The 22,214-nt window shown below is 33.8% G+C and overlaps 1 protein-coding gene across 5 annotated transcripts in view; it reads right to left on the reverse strand.

Annotated features, from left to right (window-relative positions):
• The window catches only part of LOC118187773 (putative polypeptide N-acetylgalactosaminyltransferase 9), a 907,951-nt gene that overhangs the window by 104,035 nt on the left and 781,702 nt on the right, over positions 1-22,214 (reverse strand). For all 5 annotated transcript variants that reach the window (XM_085816616.1, XM_085816615.1, XM_085816618.1 and 2 more), the window contains 2 exons: positions 12,986-13,150; positions 12,570-12,783 (listed from right to left, as the gene is read on the reverse strand). In XM_085816616.1, the coding sequence (XP_085672742.1) occupies positions 12,570-12,783; positions 12,986-13,150 (379 nt within the window). The remainder of the gene's footprint in view (positions 1-12,569; positions 12,784-12,985; positions 13,151-22,214) is intronic.

Here is a 22,214-nt window from a genome sequence, read left to right on the forward strand (position 1 = left end):
GGTAGTGATAGTGATAGTGACGAAGGATGTGGCCACCCCCCCTTTACTATTAAGTTAATTAGCATATAGGGCCACGTTCGCCCTTATACAGAGTAAAGCCAGAGAGGCCACAAGGGAGGCTTGCACAAGGCGGCCAAACCCAACGCCTGGACCATCCGGTTGGCAGTTCCGTGAACCAAATGCCACCGGATAGACACCCGTCCAAAGTGCCCGGGTCCAGTGATTATTGAATCTTCAAAAATAGCATTGTACATGGCTAAACAAGGGCAGATATACATTAGTAGTTATTTACATGCTTCTGTTAATACATATTTGCTGACATGCAATCCAGCACTGTTACATACATATACTTTCTAAATACCTACATGACATTACCTTAATTTGCTTTGGAATAATAAGACAGAGCTAGTATATACACCTAGCACAATAAAAATAAAAATAAATATAAAATAAAACAATAATAATAATAATAATAATAACATACATTAGGACACGCTTGCTTACACTATATACACACATCGCAGACATATCTAGATTACTTATGATTGAATGATACTGATTTACATTGAAATTAGCTGATGTACTGGCCAGTTATATATATATACCTATGTCCATTAGCTTATGTACTACATGAGTAATTTTGTTGGTCTGGTGTCGCTGCTTGATTATAAATCTGTTGAATGCCTCAATGTTCGTTTGCGAGAACGGAATGTGCATTCTTCCGTGAGAGGACATTTAAGAACGTAGTGTTCTGCTGTGCCCAGATCGCAATGACAAAGGTAGCAACTTCATGCTAAAATTTCTCAGTTGGGTGGCTTTCGTGCTGTGCTCATAATTAGCGGGTTTAGTTTGACTGTGTTAGTAGTCGCGGAGTATCACAACTATGTTCTCAGGCAATTAGTACATCTGAACTTTTAAATCATTTCAATCATTATTATCACTCCCCCCGCACATTATTATCACTCCACACTTATTATTATCCCTCCAGCCCCCAAGTTCATTTCGTTAACGTTTCCGTTTTACTGGAAACTTCAATTTGAAGTGAAAGCAACTGTTTCAGTTTCATTTTACGCTACTGTTGTTACTTTCTAGATTGAAAGTACAGGCAAGAAGATTAGTCCAGTGTTTTGACCAAATTTCTGAATGAGTCCATAAAATTTTAAAAGGGGTTAATGATGATCAAGGGGATAGCTAAAAACGCAAAATTAAATGTTAAACATAATCAGGATCTTATTGAATATAAAAATTAATTAAAAACTGATAATTAATTGTTTACTGAATGAACAATGCATCATGTAGAAATTAAGAAATCGTGTAGCAAAGATGCTATTATAAAAAATATATACAAGGTGTTTATAAAGTCTCTACACATTTTTGAGAAATACGTTCTAATTGCAAGTTCTTTGGGCGTGATCTGTAAAAATGCTGTTAACAGAGAAAAGAATAGCCATTGTTTGCGCCCATATACCTGGATTAACGTATGAACATATGCAGTCGCCTGCATATTCAGAAAACAAGCCCTTACCAGAGCAGCTATTAAAACCTTGGTAAACAAATTCAAACGAAAGGTAGTGTTAAAGCCATGTGTTGTGATTTGTTGGAAGTTGTGGATAATGAGAACTTGAATGGTGAATGTTCTCTTCACCGATGAAGCCACATTCCATCTCAGCAGCCATGTTAATAAACATAACTGCCGAATGAGGGCTGATGAACAACCAAACGTGTCACACGAATCTCAGGGAGACACATTTAAAATTAATGTATGGATTGGAATAACTAAGCTCTGTGGACTTTTCATGTTTGCAGAAAAGACCATCACTGGAGAAATTTATCTTTTTCTGTTGTAACAATATCTTGAGTCTCAGGTATTATCAAATGGCATTATTGACACTGTTGTCTTCCAACAGGACGGAAAACCTCCCCATTTTGCCATTATTGTGCGTGATTATCTCAATAAAACTTTTCCTGATAGGTGGTTTGTTCGTGGCTCTCAACGACTTTGGGTTTCACAATCATCATACTTAGCTCCCTTAGACTTTGTATGGGGTTTTGTCAAGTTCAAAGTGTTCCGAGTGAAGACTGACAGTATTGAACAATTAAAACAGTGAAGCATGGCTGCAGCAGCTGAAATTACACCCATAACGTTACACAAGGTGTTCCAGAATGTAGTGGAATGGTGACAATTGTGCCTAGACACATGGATGGGGGCACATTAAATTGTACAAATTTAGTGTTCTATTATGTTGCATTTTCATGTAAATAACTTGTATTTCAGAATAAAGCCTGTTTCAGCAAAAATGCGTAGAGCGTTTATAAACACCCTGTAAAAAGAGAAAAACGGTGTAATATTTGTATATATTCTAAAATCAATTATGTTTTTAAAAAAATATATACATTTGCCTGCCATAAATGCGATATAGAAATGAAACTTTAATGGATCAAAGAACCGCTAAATTGCGATATATTTGATTTTTATTTTATGAAGCAGAAAGCATAGATTGCATTGAAGAAAGATATTCAAGCGCAAGCATTATTTAAACACATGGTTACACTAAGTTTTAAGTCATCCCAGAGAAATATTCCCAAATAAAAGTTACCTAACTACCTCTTCTTACCTAATGCAAACAGGCTTTATTCAAGTAAATAATTTACTATCAAAAAAAAGAAACATGTTGAATATTCTTTAATAAGCAATTTCATGCAAAATAATAAAAAAGGCAGAATGAATAAATCAAGCGCAGCGATCACATCAATTAATACCAAACTTTTGTGCAATTAGAACTTGTGATTTTGTTTCTGAAATTGTGTTATATTTAAAAAATTAGTAATAATAATAACGCAAAAAATAATGCAACATTAATTTAATAAACCATTTGTGTTTCAAAACGTCTGTTAATATTTAGTTTAATTATTATCATTATGTTATTTATGTCCAATATAGGTTATGCGCTTTATTTTGTGGAAACATATAAGAGGGTCAATGAAGAAAATCATTATTTTAAAAGGAGTCGATGTTTAGAAAAAGTTCGAGAAACTCTGGTTTATAATAAACCAAATTCAGTTTAGAAAAAATCGCTTTAGTCATATTTATAAGCTCAGATTCGGACCAAGTTAATATGTATAATGGTAGACTAGAAGAGAAACACGCTAATGTGACAATCAAAATCGTAAAAAAAAAAAAAAAAAAAAAAAAAAAACCCTTATATTTAGCGTAGGTATAATGAAACACTCAATCGATTTCGAGGGCAGCTAAAGGTCCCTCCTCATCAGGAGAAAGAAATACATAGAAAGAAGAAAATAGGAATCACAGAAACACGTGGTGCTTATCAGCACTGCACGTGGTTATAACTAGATTTTTAATCAGAGTTGCACTGGCCGCCTACTTTTACTGAGCCAGGCTGTCTGATCAAGTATAAAGAAATATTAGCGAAGTTAAAATAGGGAGCGAGGGGCAAATGCACATTACGCTCAAAATCTGAACTTCAAATAATGGAAAGCAACCACTGAACGGATTTTTATACCCTCTGGTAGTACCAAGTGCGAGGAGGTAACGCCATCTATCGGCAAAAATAATTGAATTAAGACAGTAGAATTTTAAAGGCATTAGGAAGGACTGGATTGGACTTCAAATCATTAACTAAACTTTCTAAATCTTTGTGAATGTGAAAAGCCTCAAGAAAATCCAATTCGCCTATGGAAGAAGCCTTTTGGATGATTTTTGCAGACCCAAAATCAAAATTATGGTTAAAAGTCCAGCTATGATACGCTATTGAAGACTTGTTAATTTCCCCTTTTTTTGACAAGTCTTCAATAGCGTATCATAGCTGGACTTTTAACCATAATTTTGATTTTGGGTCTGCAAAAATCATCCAAAAGGCTTCTTCCATAGGCGAATTGGATTTTCTTGAGGCTTTTCACATTCACAAAGATTTAGAAAGTTTAGTTAATGATTTGAAGTCCAATCCAGTCCTTCCTAATGCCTTTAAAATTCTACTGTCTTAATTCAATTATTTTTGCCGATAGATGGCGTTACCTCCTCGCACTTGGTACTACCAGAGGGTATAAAAATCCGTTCAGTGGTTGCTTTCCATTATTTGAAGTTCAGATTTTGAGCGTAATGTGCATTTGCCCCTCGCTCCCTATTTTAACTTCGCTAATATTTCTTTATACTTGATCAGACAGCCTGGCTCAGTAAAAGTAGGCGGCCAGTGCAACTCTGATTAAAAATCTAGTTATAACCACGTGCAGTGCTGATAAGCACCACGTGTTTCTGTGATTCCTATTTTCTTCTTTCTATGTATTTCTTTCTCCTGATGAGGAGGGACCTTTAGCTGCCCTCGAAATCGATTGAGTGTTTCATTATACCTACGCTAAATATAAGGTTGTTTTTTTTTACGATTTTGAATGTATAATGGTATTAACTAGTTATAAAATTAGACTCTTTTTACTGGTTTGTTTGCAAGCATTGTGTTAGCAGTAATAAAAAGCTATTTTGCTTTTGCTTATAGTAGGCTTATGAGGAAGGTCTTATCACTGAAGGGCAGGCTAACATTAGAATTTGAGGAAATTTGTATCATTTAATGAGTTTTCTTAATGATCAATTTTAGCATATAAAAATTTCATTTCAACTTCAATTTAGAAGCACATCATCTCTCATGACATCTAAATGTTGGTTTCCAATTCAAAAACAACCTTTTGTGAATTTTAATTCCCACACAGGACAATTTCAAGAACTGTCTTCGATAAATCGAACTGAAAATCAAAATACGAAATTCGAAATTAACCTTTCTTTTACCCAATATGTCGAATTTTGAACCATTCAGACTTATCTGTTCAATTTTTGCTTCTCAAGAGTTGAACTGTATTGATTTATCTAATTAAGATACAATGCAATATAATCGAAAGAGTTCACATTTGCATGTTATAAATCACAATTACCTAAAATATCCCTCGATTCGTTTTCCAAAAGGTCATTACATATGTGGGTTCATCAAATTAAAGTAGTATAAATTAACATTTAGTTTCTTAGAATAATTTAGTTGGCATGAACACACCATATAAATATTTTTTTAAAGAAGACTCTCTTTTGCATCTTGAGAATCCGCTCTAGTCTTTGCCAGTTCCAATGAAACGCTACTCAAATTCATTATTATTATTAACAAAGCAGCTTGAGAGAAACACTATCTATTCTATTGAAAGAAACACTATCTATTTCGAAGAAGATAAGACAGTGCACTGAAAAAGAGAAACTTGAAAAAGGGAGACCTATTTCTGATTGTCTTCAAAATCTATGTCAATCTAATTATATACTGGAGTTGTGCTTCTCCATATTATATAGCTAGATTACACATTAATATAACTTATTGGCAAATTATTGTTTAAATCTTTGACTATTCTATATATGACCGATTTATTTGAGGCTCATAAGATGGGAACACTACAAGATTTTCGTCCTTAAATAAGCATCTAATTTGTAGAAAATAAATTCCCTAGTTCCCGCCCCCCCCCAATATACAGCCTGTAAAACATACTACTCTGCATACATACTGTTTCGGGTGAGAAAACAACCATGTGGCGTTTAGTAATGAATTTCAGATGACAACTTTAGTAGAATGAACCCTTACTTATCTAGACATTGAAGACACTGGATTGTTCTTACTTAAGTTAATAATTTAGACAAAGAGGAGGATATATGACAACTTGAATAAGATCTGATTCCGACGACTGCATTTCAGTTCCCAGACAAAATTAAAATGTTTTGAGAACTAGAGCAATTTCTCGGCTCTGCGTTAATAAACTTCGAGGACCAGAGTGCCAACTGTCATGATTTGAATCCAAGTAAACATGACAGGGAAGACATTTTAATTACATTTATCTTTCGTTTACAAATTCTAAATCCAAACTCGACATTTTGGATAATTATTTCTGAAAGCAAGAGGAATATATTAAAATAAATTGATTATTGTTAATGAATTCAAACGCATTCGTGATTTTCTACCTCAGAAAATACATAACAGTTAATATATTTATAAAATAAATGGAAATATATTATTAAAATTATTATAATATCGTCTTCTGCAAAAGATTAAAATCGACATTTCAGACATTAAATTTTTCTCAAAATGTCATTGCAATATACCTTAATCAAAAGCCACATAAAAACCATTAGAAATTTTGAGTACGAAACTTCCATAACAAACATGAAAAGTCAATGTATCCTCGCTGGGATTATTACCATGTTTTTGTTACTTATTAAATGAACGTATTACGTCATGAGCGTATCACATTATGTTAAGTAAGTTGGGAGAAATTTACACTGCGAAGGGGATGGACAAAAGGGAGGGGACATTTCAACATCTTCCGTTCTACTGGGCCGAATAACGAAATTCAACTCGCGTTTTTCATGTCTCGAAAGCGCACCTTAGGATATGTATTAGATTTATATATATAGCATTGTTCTAATATGGGTATTTTGACACAAAATAGGACTTTTTCTGAATTGAAGTGACATTTTTATCCATATTTCGATTGTACGACTTAAATTACGCCAAACTGTCAAATGTTATAAAATTAGCTTTCAAAAGTTTATCTACTCATTTTTAAATCAATTTGGTATATATTTAGGTTCTTCCTTTTACATTCCGAAATTTAGGTTCATTCCAAATAAAATTGGCCCATTTTTTATGATTTATTTTTTAACTTTGTATTTTTACATAATTTTTATGATTTTTTTCGAAAAATAATTTGAATCATAACCTGTAAAATTTCACCACCATCTTAAAGTATATGCATTTCTATGCATACCTGCGAAAAATTATAGTTTTGTATTCAAAATTTCCGAAAATGTACGTGAATTTATATATTGGCGCGTTTTGAAATTTGCCATATTTGTTGAAAGCGATAATAACCAAAATGTGGTTTACGGACTTTGTTAAAATTACTTGAAAGTAAGACAATGTGACTTTTTCCCCGCTCATTCGCAATGTGAGAGATAGGAATGATGTGACTTTTTTCAGCTCCTGCACAATGGAAAGGAAAGGAAAATAAGTTGCCATATATTAAGAAGTTCGGCAAGTGAATTATTCTTAGTTCAAACCAAAAACAATGTGACAAGTTAAATTTTAGATTTCGCACCAAATTTTAAAAAATTTAATATTTAGGCATAATATGAGTCGTAGAATCGTAATATGGAACAAAATTGGTATGTTACTTCAAATAAAGGACTATTTTGTGTCAAAATTACTATATTAGAACAAAGCTATATATAAATCAAATATATGTCCTCAATCGCGCTTTCATTTTATCGAAAGCGGAATTTGAATTTAGGAAATCGGCCCAGTAGAACGGGAGATATAAAACTGTCCTTTTTTTAGTCCAAAGGAGCTTTGTTCCTGAAGGACTATAGTTTTCGTTTTGCGATTTTGCGTTAGTTCGCTATAAATGTCCGTTTCACTTTTCAAACGGTTGCCACCAAATGATAGAGTCCTGCATTATATTTGAAGAAATTAAATAATGAAAAGTCTGCATAAATGTATGTATGTTTCTCGCATTGTGAAAAAACAACGGAACTAGAGCCATCGAATTTTGAATGACATAATCCTACTGCGAATATGGGCATGTGGAGGACCAAATTGAAAATTTCGAATTTGTTTTATTATCGATTTCATGTTTTGTAAAACTTTAACGAATTTTTGATTAACAAATTCAAGGATTTCAAAGCGAAAAATGGCAACGTTGTACAGGAAAAAACATTTTTATCTCCAGGGCGCAAAACTCCGTATCGGAAATTCTAAAGATATGCTCAATTTAAAACTATGAGATATTGCTGTTGAATTTAATTTTATGGTTTAAATGCAAAAAACGTGATATTTAATAAATAAAGGTAGAAGAGAAAAGCCCCTAAAAAAAGGCCCCTTTGGACGTAATTTAAAATCTGAAATCTTTCAGTTGTTTCTTTCGCGCAGTGTACATATCTATTTTCATTTTTCTAAAAACTGCACTACGAAAATGTAAATAAAGGATATGAGTTGAGGACATCATTCCGTTGAAAGAGCGCTGCTCATTTTACACGCACGAAGAGTATTTTTGAAAACTTAGGAGCAGGCTGCAAGTTAGACACCAGCACGTGGCAAAGTCAAAAATACCAATTTGTGGTCGGTTCAGAAACGTATAGTCTCTTGTGGTGAAAAAAGTTCATTTAGCGAGGAATGAAGCCACTCGAAGATAAGTTTCAAAGTACTATCATGACAACTGGTAAACTTGAAGAAAACTCGAAACACCCATCTAACACAATCTAGCTGGGAAGAGCAAGGCCGAGTCTTCTTCTCTCCGTGGGGCTGTCCATCGTTCAAGAGAAGGGAAAACTGTTTCGATGACAATTTAAAAACTCGCCCGCGACTTCGATGAGGATTAAATAATCGAAATTGGCGACTTCGATAACGATTAAATAATCGAAGTTGAAATGTGAATGCTTGCGTTTATATATAGATTGCGGACTTACCTACTCAGTAATTTACCATATAATAATTAGTTATACTCCTGAGATATGGGGAATCATAAATACATCCCATTTGACATGCAAGAAGTTATTTCGAATCCAGATGATTGTGATTTAGCTTTAAATTATTCGTGTGTTTCTTTCTTTCCAGTATTTATACAAATATATAACAAAGTCTAAATAAAATTATAACGAAATACAATTATAAACTGATTTTCGTTTTGATATATCCAGTTTGTCTTTTACTATCTCTAAAAAGTATTTTCATAAATATTTTATGAAAGATTTTAAAGCAAAGATTAATTATGCTGTTTCGAAAAATGTTGATTAAAAATAAAATAAAAGCGCATACATGCATTGCTTACTACATGAATAATACATGAATAACATTTGTTAATAAATAAAAAAAAGTCTTATTCACTAATTTCTAGGCTAATACAGCTTGATGTTTCTTTCATTAGTTATAGTTATTTCCTGCGAAAAGTGACTTTTTCAGCCCTGACTTAACAGTTCTGTTCTGTATATTTTATTCACTACGATTGGAAAATTTGTTTCATAAACTGTTGACAGCTCTGATTGAATAAAACTGTGAAATATTCCAAATAAATTAGTTTTCAAAAACTTGTCATAATTTTGAAACTAAATTACTAAATAATTTAAGTATTTGTCATCGTTTTGAAATTAAATTATAATTTAATACATTATTTAAACACATTTTGCTTTAGATCAATTCTTTAAAATTTTTCTACTCGAAGATTATGATTATTCGTTTTGAAAAGAAAATTTTTCTTATTCAGTGTCTGAAGGCGATTATGAAAATAACGAAATTAGTACAGTTTAATATCATTCATAATAATAAAAGAATATTCATGCACTAGTTTGGCATGAGAAATAGTGAAAATAATGAAAATAAAACAAAAACATTTGAAAGCTTTTAGATTTTATATTAAGCCCAAAGGGGCGTTTTTGTAATGTTCTGTGTGTTACCTTTATTTATTAAATATCAAGTGCTTCGCACTTAAACCATAAAATTCAGTTCAACAGCAATATCACAAAATATTTAAAAGAGCATATTTTTAGAATTTCCGATACACAGTACATTCTCGTGCGCTGGAGATAAAAGTGTTTTGTTTTCCATACAGTGTTGCCACTCCTCGCTTTGAAATCGTTGAGTTTCTTAATCAAAAACTCCTGAATGCTTTACAAAATATGAAATAGATAATAAAATAAATTCCAGATGCCCATATTCGGGTGGCGACGTACATTATTCAAAACTTAATGGCTCTAAGTTTTTTCAGAATACGAAAAACATACGTACATTTATGCAGATTCTTCATTACTTAATTTTTTTAGATAAATTTTGGCGATAATATTTGGTGGCAAAAATTTAAAATGTGATTCGCCGTTTATAGTGAAAAGCCATAATATGCCGTTTTGAGACTAACAGACCTTCTGGGCTAAAAATTAAAAACAAAATCGAAAAGAACTGCATTTCTATAGTTATTAGCTACAGTGATCCTTCTCCTAGATGATCAGCCACCATTCAAGTGGTTTTGGACTAGACAGAAGTCATCATTTTTGAGAGGTAATGATTAATACTGACGTTTATTTAAGCCACCTTAGTTAAGGTGTTCCGTGATATGGGACGGTGACTATTAGCCTGAAACTACGGATGCAAGGGTGAATTTCGTTTAAGGCTTGGCTGTATATGAATGATCTTTTCTCTCCTTGCAAGTGTGTTTCCTTAAACACATCTCTCGGAAACATTTTGTTGTAAGTAAATGACTGAAAGATCAGTTGGGTCTGTCATGGTTCACAGCAAATGCTTTACCTGCAAATGTCCGGCTCTTAGGTTAGGGAAAAAAGTTTCGCTATATTCTAAGAAATACAACTTATCTCATTGTGGTCATCTTAGAAAAGTCCATTATATTTGGTCTTTAAGAAAATCAGTTTTGGTTTTTAAGAAAATACGTTCTAACAAAATTTTATTTAATTTCTTATCCGCCTTACCTCAGCACGAGATTCGCTCATCCCAGAATTTATAAAGATTCGAGTGATAAGCAGTTTTACTCAAAGTTAGAAGAATTGTGCATAGATGTATATCACAGTTTCGGCCTGTCCGCTGGCGCTGTTTTGCAGCAATAATGTTCCACCACCCTGCTAACAACTCCGAGGCTATCTTGAATTAAATAATGTAGTGCAACTGATAAATTGTGCGATTGAATTCTGTTGTGGTCTAGGAGAAGCTTATAGTCCTTATTAGGAATAGAATAATCCGTTCGAGTTTACAGTAATTTGAAGAATGCTTGAGTAAGACATTCTAGTAACTGGGTAAATTGAGTTGCATACCTTTAGTTTAATCATCGCAAGTGGAGAGGTGAAGTAAAATTTAAAATTCTCCAATTTGTGTGACTTTTGCTTATGAATTCTGTTTTTGAAAATTCATCTGAAGACTACATGTGACACCTTTTGGTTGACTGAACTAGCTATTGAACCCAAGATAGGTTATAGTTTTACTTAATTTTCCAGGCGAAACAGCCTCAATAAATGTGTTTAGAATCAGAGATCGTGTGCTATTCTTCTCTGTACGTTTAAAAATACAAGTTTCGAGATGACCAATTCGTTTAGGGGAACTTGTTCCCAATCTGTACTCCGAGTAGCCTTTGGAGCTCCGTCTGCACTTCTCCGGGGCTCCTCCGCAGTTCAAGGGTTTTGGGCTTCCGTTTATTTGATTATGGCAAAGCACTCGAGAACTATCTGTCTAAGTGGAGGGATGCCTTCGTGTAAGATGTTCTAAGGAAACTGGCTCGTAAACCCCAGACCGAATTATCAGTGTTCAGCAATTTTATTACACATTAGTTCCAACAAAATAACCAAAACCTGAATGGAGCTAAAGAATAAAAAGTAGAATTTAGATCGGAAATTGCAAAACTGCATTTTGAAAGTGGAAAAAAGTCGAATATCATGTTTCCTTATAAGACGATGCTTGGCCATTCCTTGGAATCTGCTCAAAGCATTTTGAAACTTAGACCAATCTAAATACAGGGGCTAGCTGATTTAGAGTAACTTCACAGTGAATGTTCATAGCGATAATTCAGCGATTTCTTAGCGATCCTTTCATGAGTTTTTATGCATTTATTTTCATTGAAAAGTTTGATTATGTGATTACTAAGCATTAATTAATAAAGGTGATAACACAAAATAATAAACTAAAAAATTGTGACCTCTTAAAAGCAGTCGATATATAATTATGGGTAGCCTTCATGAGTTCTTCTTACTACACGTTGAACTAAGGTGGTTGTCTCAAGGAAATGCGTTCACATATTTGATATACACAAATGTTTAATGAACCATAACGCTGTACTGGTGACTCTTCAAAATGACAAGCCTGAGTGCGTAAAATGGTGTATGCCTACCAGTCTCGGCAAAATGAAAGAAATGAATTTGTCACTCTTAAGGAAAATATGCCATAGTTATCGATGGAATGGTCAAAGTATCTTCTTGTATAAGGAAACTTATATATTGACTAGAGGGCGTGAAAAAGAAAAATAATGATTGCATCTCTCTTATAAAATCTTTTGAGAAGAAAGGAATATCAGGATTCAAGAAAAATTACTGAAAAATATCCAATATCACATTTGTTTTCCAAATTAGACATGGGAAATTGAATTAAATCGTATATCGTTGTTTATAACTCTGATCCTTTCGCGTTAAATGACCAAACCTTTCATTAGACGAGATAATAATGCATATTTTATTTTGAGGAATTTTGAACACTTCGTAAAATTGAAATTATAATTAATATGATGACATAATTTGGATAAAATTTCTAATTTTTTATTCTCAGATATTTTCAGATCACGTTTTCAATGAGAAATGTATAAATATTTTTCTTTATGGTTACTTTGAATCACAAATGTGACCTGTAAATGGGTAAAACCTTTCACATCTCTATCTCTTTGGTTCTGATTAAATATGAATAGTATTGTTAACGTTAAAAATGCAATTTCGTGTTGGAAATTCCATTGGAATTATCCAAACTGTAAGTTTCATACAAGCACAGCATGCTCACCAGACTGGGTCCCAGGAGTGTTCTCGTCTCTTCTTTTCCCTCTCAGGAACAGCATGCCAATTGAATTGAAGATTCCAGTCAAACCCGCCCACGTTTATGCCGTCAGAGTCTCGGAAGTGAAATTCGAACGTATCATCGTTGATAACGTCAATAACTGGACATACAACAGTCGTCCAGTTGTTGGCAATGCGTTGAAGAAGTGGCTCTAGCCAACCTGGAATAAACCACAGTCAACCACAATTATTATAGTCTATATACACTAATGTACTTTGCATTTTTATACGCAATAATTACTCGAAAGTGTTTTCGGATGTGTAGCCAATATCAGTATCCTGCTTACGATAGCATTCATTTCATTTTATATCAATGCCTTTCAGCTCTGGTAGCATTACTGAGTAGTACTAAATGTAGCTTACCTTTTGCGCATTCGCAGTGGGAGTCCAGATACGTGAGTATGGGAGCTTTAGCCACAGAGGCACCCAGGAGGCGAGCACGGATTAGACCCTCTCGTCTTCTCGCCCGAACAATTTTCACTTTCGGAAGGTGGACGATATAGTCTTCAAGCTGCCTTCCTAAGTGAGCTAAAGGAAAGAAAGAAGAAACTTCTTAAGTACATAATTACATTCTATAATAGACCGCTGCAAAATCTGCAATTTATTTTTCTCTTTATTCAAGATACATATTTGAAACGTTTCACACTTCCATGATTCCATTGTAAGTTTTTACTTTATGATTATATTTGCTGTATTAAAATGCAGTCATTTCCTAACTATCGGATTAATCGGGCTTCAAATTAACCTAATTTTGTCTAAAAACTTTCGTTTATTGGAGAATGATGAAAAATTATGATTTCAAACCATACGTATCTACGGAAGTTATAAAAAAGAAACAAAAATGTGGAAGGTAATAACAATGATAGAAGATCATGAACTGATTGCTTGAGAGTTACTTTCAGCCACAAAATTACATAACTTAATTGTAGGTAATCAAGGAATATACAAACATGTTAAAACATCAGTTTAAAATAAATTGCTTAATTATGGAAAGACATCATATCTCAAGGTCATTGTTTAAATTCTGTAGTAAATATCGTTATATTTATAACTTAGTTCCTTCTCTTCAAATTATGTTTATTCTTAGTTATTTACAGTGCGCTGCATTTGTTCTGAATACTCATATAACTACGTAGATAAGTAAACGTATTCTCCAGATTATAAAATTCCATATTATGACTGCTTGAAAGACAGGCAACTCTTTAATACCATATTCCTATAAATTAAAACATGGATTTTCCTTCGTTCATGCATTTTAACTGCCCTTGAATTAACAATGATTTTGAGATAATCGTGGATTTTTCATTTAGTACTGGCCAATCAAATCGAGAGGTAACTTTCTGTTATTTATATTACAAGTGTATACATCATACTTTTTATTACTAGCATACAAAATGTAAATGGGATAAAAAGATTTAATTGTGCATGCTTGCGTTTCGTAACGTCTGATCTTCCGTGGCTCCTAATAATTATATAAATCGCTGTACGAGATTACGATGTTTACTAATCTCTGGTTAATATAACCTTGCACCCAGAATCGGAAACCTGATAAGGAATAAATATTTATGACTGCAATGTCTTTGTGGAGTAGAGAGAACTTAAGCTCTGTCTTTTTAAAAGTTCTATATTGATCTTATGGTAAAAACCTTTCGCATTGATTCTTAACGTTGATAAAATAGCTTACAAAGTCATTAGGTTGTATTGATTCTGGAACGTGAAAAATGTGAAGTCCCCTGGATTTGAATTCTGAACCTTATGAATACGTATCAAGCGTGTTTAATACTACGAAAGCATGTGAAAAGGATGGGGGAAGAAATACCTGATTTACTTCCCTTTTAAGCCTTTGACATAAAAAGACATCCGTGAAACGTATTTCATTTCATGCACCACTGTAGACTTTGACGTCTCCGAGACGTGAAGAACTGTTTTCCGCGAACGCCGCGCAGTTGATTAGTATTGTTGTATAGCAATGTAAATTTGAAAATAAAACGTTTTGTTTCTAAGCTTGCACTTTAGCGCCCACAATTGAGCCAAATTAAATGGTATTCTTCGGACGCATCGACATGTATTTTATTTGTATGTCAAACGTTAAAGGACGACAGGGAATTAAAGTACCAATCGTCAAACCCTGATGGTGACGAATTATCGTCCACTTGTCCACCATATTTTACTTCAGGCGCCACCGGTAGGATATCAGTAGTGAGCTCAGCCCGACACACCTAACCATACAAGTTGGTCTCATGGTCATAACAGGCCACGCCCATTTCAAAAAAGGAAAATGTTGGTAGGGTTATTTAGAGTTTTTTCGAAGTCAGAAAACTGAAGAAATCAACAATGACCTCGCCGGGATTCGAACTTCGGATCTCAAAAATATGCGCCGAGCGTGTTCGCTTACTTCCAGTTACGCATTAGAGACTGCGGAAAAGAGGGATAAAATGCCTTATTAATTCAATTCAGATGAACGCGAAACATTTTCGAAGAAGATTAGTTTTTTTTTTTTTTTTATTTGGGGCACGAACTGTGATAAACACACTGTATTTGCACCAGGATTCGAATCGCGGATTCTAGTTGTCAGCTCGACATGTTAACCACGAAACCCCAGGCTAAGCACAGCATTTCACCACATAAAGGCGACTGAGACATCCGGTTGGCCAACCTTTGAGGTAATCAGATATCTTTTACACGCAAAATGTCAACAATTGCCTAGTCAGTTGAAAAAATAAAATTCGTACTTAGGGCGAGGAGAAGGAACTGCTACTACTGAGAGATTACTTATACCCTTAATATGTGCAATACCTAAAATACCAGCTAATCATCACATAACAACTTCATTGTTGCTGAATTTATATCACGAGCACTATGTATATACACACACATGCACATACTATTTATACACATAAATTACTCCAATTAATATGCTAATTCAGGACATCTCTAAAACAAATATACGAATATTGCGATACGTATATGTAACTAAAAATGCACATTCGATATTAATACTTTGATACAAGCATTCTTAATACTCACAGGACGATAACTTTATAAAATGAATTGTTATCTTTAAATTAGCAATCCATATAATGTGTAAAATACAAACAAGCGTTGAAGCTTAGAAGATATCTATTTTATAAAAGTAACAGAAAAATTTGGGATGTAGCATGGGATTTTGTTAATTCTCATAAACTCTGTCCTTTCATAGTATACTTTATTTGACTAACATCTTAAACAAGATGGCTGACCAATAGTTCCATAAGAATCGTAAATTCAAATCCTCTCCCTATTGTACTCAAACGAAATGTCTTTGAGAAGCGTCACAGACGGCTGTTACCCCCTTTATTGGAAGTTAAACATATCTACACAAAGTGTTCTAGGAAGCATGGAAGGTAATGCACTCGACATCCCTCCTTAAATAAGCTATTACGAGCCCTTCAAACCACTCGTTTTCGCGCCGATGCAACCATCGACATGGGGAGAGATGAAACATAATCCTAGCTAGGAAAATGGTTTTTCGTTAATGATGCTGATATCTCTAGAGGACATAACAAATATCGAATAAACGCCCTGGCTTCCGACGCCACATAATCACATGCATTATCAGGGAGCTATCCACGGAAAAGGAAAGATATTAGCTTCGAATAAGATGAAATCAACTTGTGTTCTAGCTCACTATGAAGCCCTGTCAGTAATTTTGTAAGGACTAGCTGTAAGCTCAGCTTATCAAGGATTTTCCATTGGATAAAACTGCTTGAGTTGTTTATTAACATTTAATATTTAATAAACATGGCTGTGTTGCTGAAAGTAAAGAACTTTGTTTAAAGATTTCGAATTGTCTAATTGTTATTGCACACTTCTTTTTATCTGTTACTAATATTATAAGCAATCATTGTTTTTGTTGGCTTAATTGAAGTAATTCTGCCTTAAAAACTTGAATTATTACTGTTTTGGTTGACAAATAAATCACGGTGAACATTTATATTTTTATACTGCCTATGCTGTTAATTTATAACTCCGAAGATTCCGAGATGTAATCCATTAATATGATTTCTCTTCCTTATTAGGTTTTATTCGCCTGTCAGAGCATTATGTGACATAATATATGTTCTTGGCAGACTGCCAACGTAAATTTTCCATCCTCTTAATAAATGTTTTATGAGTCCACTATATATGAAATTAATTTCAATGTCTATACCCCTACGCATCAGTGGCGAGATATCAGTGGAATAGGAGGTCTAGCCTGGTCTTTTAAAGAGCATTTAGGTCTTAGACACCCAAAAATACAGATAGATACTTTAGGTGATATAGACCCCTCAACGTCGATGAAATTTTAAAGGGTTTCGATGATTACCAAAGGTTTGACAGCCAAAAATACGTATCGGCAATTTATCGGCATAAGCAAGATCTGATTAATTTCAAAAAATATATTAAAAGACTTGATAATTATTCGTTTATATAAAGCTATATCGTGAACTACGGAAAACAATCATAGAAAATAAATATAAGAGGAAAACACATAAAAATTATTTAATATAGTTTAAACATCAATGATAAGCTTTAAACATATAATTTTTTAAGCAATAAGTGCAGTATACAAAATTAAATTTCAGCACAAGAAAACGCAATAAAAAATACGACGAAAGCAAAACTAATGAACCACAACAAAGTCTGCGCCAAGACCTTAACCCATGTCGGCCCTTGTAAACTTTTTGACAAAAGTTATGATAAAATGGCAATTAATTGCTTAATGAATGTATAGGTGTATCATTTATAGCTGACAAAAACAAAACAGGCTAATTTGCTGCCACCTTAGCGATTGCGATTATGTAGTATACTTTATATTGTAACGATTGGGGAAAGATGAAGTAAACCATTCTTTTAAGACGGGTCGATGCAAAAGGTTGGGAGTTTCTGATATAGATAATTGCATTGTAAAATATACGAGCGTCGCCATTTATATTTCTGGCTTAATAATGGAAAAACCAATCTTTTTGATCGAAATCGGTTTTATTTTTTTCCAAAATATTCTCCATAAAGATCAATACACTTTTGCATGCGTTTGAACCAATTTTCGAAGGACGTTTTCCACTCCGATTGAGGTAACGCCACAGCATGCCTTTTGAATGCATCAACTTCTTCGGGTGTCGCAAATCGCTGACCACGTAATTTATTTTTATGTGCGGGAATAAAAAAAAGAGCTCAATCGAGGCTGTACGGCGAATGACTCATCAATTCAATGTTTTGGCCAGTCAAAAATTCCTTTGTTCGAGCCGATGTGTGAGAGTTCGCATTGTCCCATGTTGCAGAATGATTCGCTTCTTCTGTTTTTTTTTTTTTTTTTTTTTCGAATTTCTCCGATAACTTCTAGGCGCAGACTAGAAGGTCGTGCACAAATGGTCGTGTACCATTCGGAACTGATCGCCTTGTGTTGCTCTAAAGCCACTGTCACCACGTGACTGGTAATGCCGGAAACAAGCAACCATTTGCTTTGATGTGCTTCTTCCGTGAACAACTTTTGTTGGATTTGGCTCGTCTTGGAAGACCTATACAGTCTACTGCTATTTGTTGTTTGTTTTCAGGCTCACATGCATAGATTCATGATTTGACACCTGTGTAGATGTTATACACAGCCTTTGATGCACCTTGAACATAAATTTCCAACATTTCCTTGCACCAATCCACACTAGCCATCTTTTGAGCGTTTGTAAGATTATCCGGGATTCAACGTGAACAAATTTGTTTACGGCCAAATGTTCATGTAATATCTTATTGATGCTTCTCTTACTAATGCACAAAGATGCCCCAACGTCACGGTATGTCACATGACGATCTTGCTTTATCAGTTTACGCACAACATAGACATTTTCTAGCACAACAACCGATTTTGGACCACCTTCACGGGATTCGTCCTAGAGCGAACGTCGATTACGATTGAATTCTTTATACCAGTTTTTTACTGTTCTATAGGATGGTGCTTTATCGCTGTATAAAGAATTCAGTTCATCGAAGCACTCTTGTCTCGATACTCCACGACGAAAGTTATGAAAACTAATCACATGAAAATATTCACGTGTCAGTTCCATTTTTTGCCTGAAATGAATTTTTTTATTTTACTGTAAGCAAAATAAATCAAGCTAAAATGGCAAAACGTTCTGCAGACGTTATGGTTAAAAATTTCACACTTTTGATTGGAATCGTCTGCAGTCGCCCAGCAACACGTACTGTGGCCAAGGTCAGAAATGCAAATAGCAACCTTCGTTATTAAATCAATTAATTTAATAAGTTTTAACTATAGGAAAAGAAGGAGTAAGAAGAACAACTCCCAGCACAAGTGGTCATAAATATGACACCCAAAAATTTTCGCGATTACGATACTTCCTTTATTTCGTACAAAGAAGTAAAAAGGCTATAAAAATCACCTGCGGTATATATTCTGGACTAATGTTTAAAATCTAATATTTCTTTTCATTCTATGTGAAAAGTGTGAAAAAGTGTTCACATAGAATTATATGTGAAATTACCGTTTTTTGAAAGGCTTATATTTCTCTTTTTCTTACAATCTAAAGAAATTTCACCTAAACGCTTTCTAATATTTTTCGTTATTTGGATAGAATACGTTTTAGATGAAATAATTAAAACATTGAAGCTGAATTTTTAACATTAGAACCCAAGGAAATGGAATACTTGATTCCCTTACTTCTCTTTTTACAATAATAATTTCTCAAAAGAACGTTTCAGGAGACATATTTTAACTGACGCCATTTTCAAAGAAACTATGGGATTAAACGTTCATATCTGGTCCATAATTTCAATGCAGACACAAAGATAAGGAGGTAAATTCTCACTAATCGTCAGATATCGGAAATCATTTGTTTTAAATTCAAATACAAAATATCAAATGGACTGTGATTTATAATATCAGAACTACAAGATATTTGAGGCTAACGGAAAGTGAAAGAGCACGTTACTTGTTTATATAAATGAAACAGAAAATGCAATTTAACGGACTTTTAATAAACATACACTAATAAATTCGTGAAATATTTAAAACATTTTTTATTACAACTTAATAAAATGATTCACGAAAAGAATGTGAATGTTTCATATGCATGATCTCGAATTCATCAATATAAAAAGTGCTGAAAATTGTAACTGCATTGAATAATTTTCAATGTTCCTAACAACCATCCTTTTCGAAAAAACACTTTCTTTCATGAGAGTTTAAAGCACTGCCTACTGTTAGCACTTTAACAAGAACATATGTCAGTTAACGTGACGCAGAACTAGTATAAATATTTTCAAAGCGATCTCATTTAAAATACTCATATTCTAAATTTTGTTGACTTTCCTCAGAAATTAAAAACTATGATTTTCTCATTTTCACTTGAAGAACCGCTTTCAGCACTCAGATTTTTCCCTTTTTTAATATTTCAGTCTTGTTCATGACATTTTATATTCTCTAATAGAATATACACGCAATCGTTTTCATTTAAATGTTTCAGCTTATTTATAAAAAGTTAGAAATAGGATGCGAAAGAAAAATATATAACTCCATTCCTTTAGAAATTAACATCAGCGTTTAACACGGCATTTAAAAAAATGTTACATTACACATTAAACATTTTTTCTAAGTTTAGGAAAATTCCTTTTAGAATTAAAATTGTGTTTTGGAAATTCATTAAAATATTTTCTAGTTTTTGGAATAAAACTGTGTCTTAGAAATTCTAGAAATTATATTTGAAGAATTCGAAAATAACAACTGAAAAATAACTCCCTTTCTGAGATAGCTTTTCTTGAGTAAACATGAATGAAGAATTAAATATACTCATAAATAACCAGTAATTTAAACTCGGGAAGAATCTGAAAAATAATTAATTTGTTCATTGTAATATTTATCACCATGTGTCTCTGATGTTCGATCACTATACCTACAAATCTTTGGTCTTCAAAAATATTTAATAAAAGTGATTATGAAACTAGAACAATCAATTATGAAAACTTAATGAAACTAGAATTATCATAATAAACTGGAATACATCATAAAAATCCTTGAATAAAATAAAATTAATATTTTAATCCATTATCACATCTGTCAGAAGTTCTAAATAATATTTGGATTCAAAACAACAAACGAAACATTTATGTCCTTTAAAATATCTCTATAGACATGGATGTACAGTCAGGTTGTGAAAATGATTGTTTAAGTTTTACTAATGGTTAGATTTTTGAGTCGAAACCTGTCCTATCTTTCTTAGCTCGTGCTACATAGTTCGCTTAGAGTACAAATTGAAATGTTTATATAATTTAAATGTAGGACTTTGACCTTGACTGTAATAAATAAGATTCTAGCTAAATTAGTTGTCTTACACAACTGGAATACTTGAAAAGTGTGTAGGGACTAATTGCTTACTTCCAAGGCTGTAATAAGAAGTCCAAAGAAGGGTTAAATTACTCTTGTATTCGCAAGAATATTTACAGTTGACCTCTCTTGGGCTTACAGGAAGCCTCCACTTAAGCAAGAAAATATGAACCTAATGCTAACTAAACTAAAAGCTAGCCGAAGCTGCATAGAAATAACTAGCAGAGTTGATCCTTATCTAAAAGCTCACCGGCGAACGCTAGCAGGCACGTAAGAATAACGTAATAAGATTTGGCTAAAAGTAACGACGTGACCAGAAGTCAGAATACGTTCTACTAAGAGCTTCCAAGGTCTCCTATGGAATAGACCAAGATTTTTCCCTTAAATACTGGTTCTACCTAATATACTGGTAATTTCCCTTAAATACTGGCTTACATAAAAAGCCATACTGAAAATTCTGGTAGGGAATTGTAGGGGGAAACAAGGAAATAAAGGAAAGGGTTTCAAAATTAAAAATAACCCCTAGAACCAAATTATTAGTAAGTGATTTAGATTACATATGCTACATAATTTATAGATGATTTCATAAAAGAGTACATATTGTTATGTGTTTTTCTGACACCACGTTCGTACGGGGTTTGTAGATTTGGAGTGAATAATTGTGGTTACATTACTTGACGGAATATCGAAACATACTTTATTGGCCGGTATTAATCAGGACAGCTCCAAAATCTCGTTTGCAGTCGTCGAACTGTTATAAACACGCTGACACGATCAGTGACACAGCTTTCAGGTTATCAAGCTATCACGGTGGAAACAGCTTCACTGAAAAGCACCAGAGTACAACTCCCGACTCTGCTCGGTCGTTCTCGGAACTCCACGTATTATTGAGTACTACAACTCGCGATGCACTCGACGACACACAGAGCACAGCTCCCGACTCTTCGGTTCAGTCGTTCCCGGAGCTCAACATGCTCTCTCGACGATGCACTAACCGCGATACACTACGAGACTCTTTCGGTGCACTCAACGACCCACTCGGCACTCGCTGGCTGGCTGTCAACTCGCTCGTCTCCGCACGGACTGACTAGAAGAGACACACTAACTCGCACTGTAGACGAGGCACTCTGACTGCGGACCAGCAGGTTTATGTAGCTTTCGGCTTGTGTTCGAGAACATTCTGTGCTAAACCGGTAAGAATTCGTTCCAGAAGGTTCTCCATCCGTCCATGGCATGTCG

This window comes from Stegodyphus dumicola, chromosome 5 (assembly GCF_044657685.1).
Source record: "Stegodyphus dumicola isolate Sdum_Otavi_A_Nest chromosome 5, ASM4465768v1".
NCBI lineage: Eukaryota > Metazoa > Arthropoda > Arachnida > Araneae > Eresidae > Stegodyphus > Stegodyphus dumicola.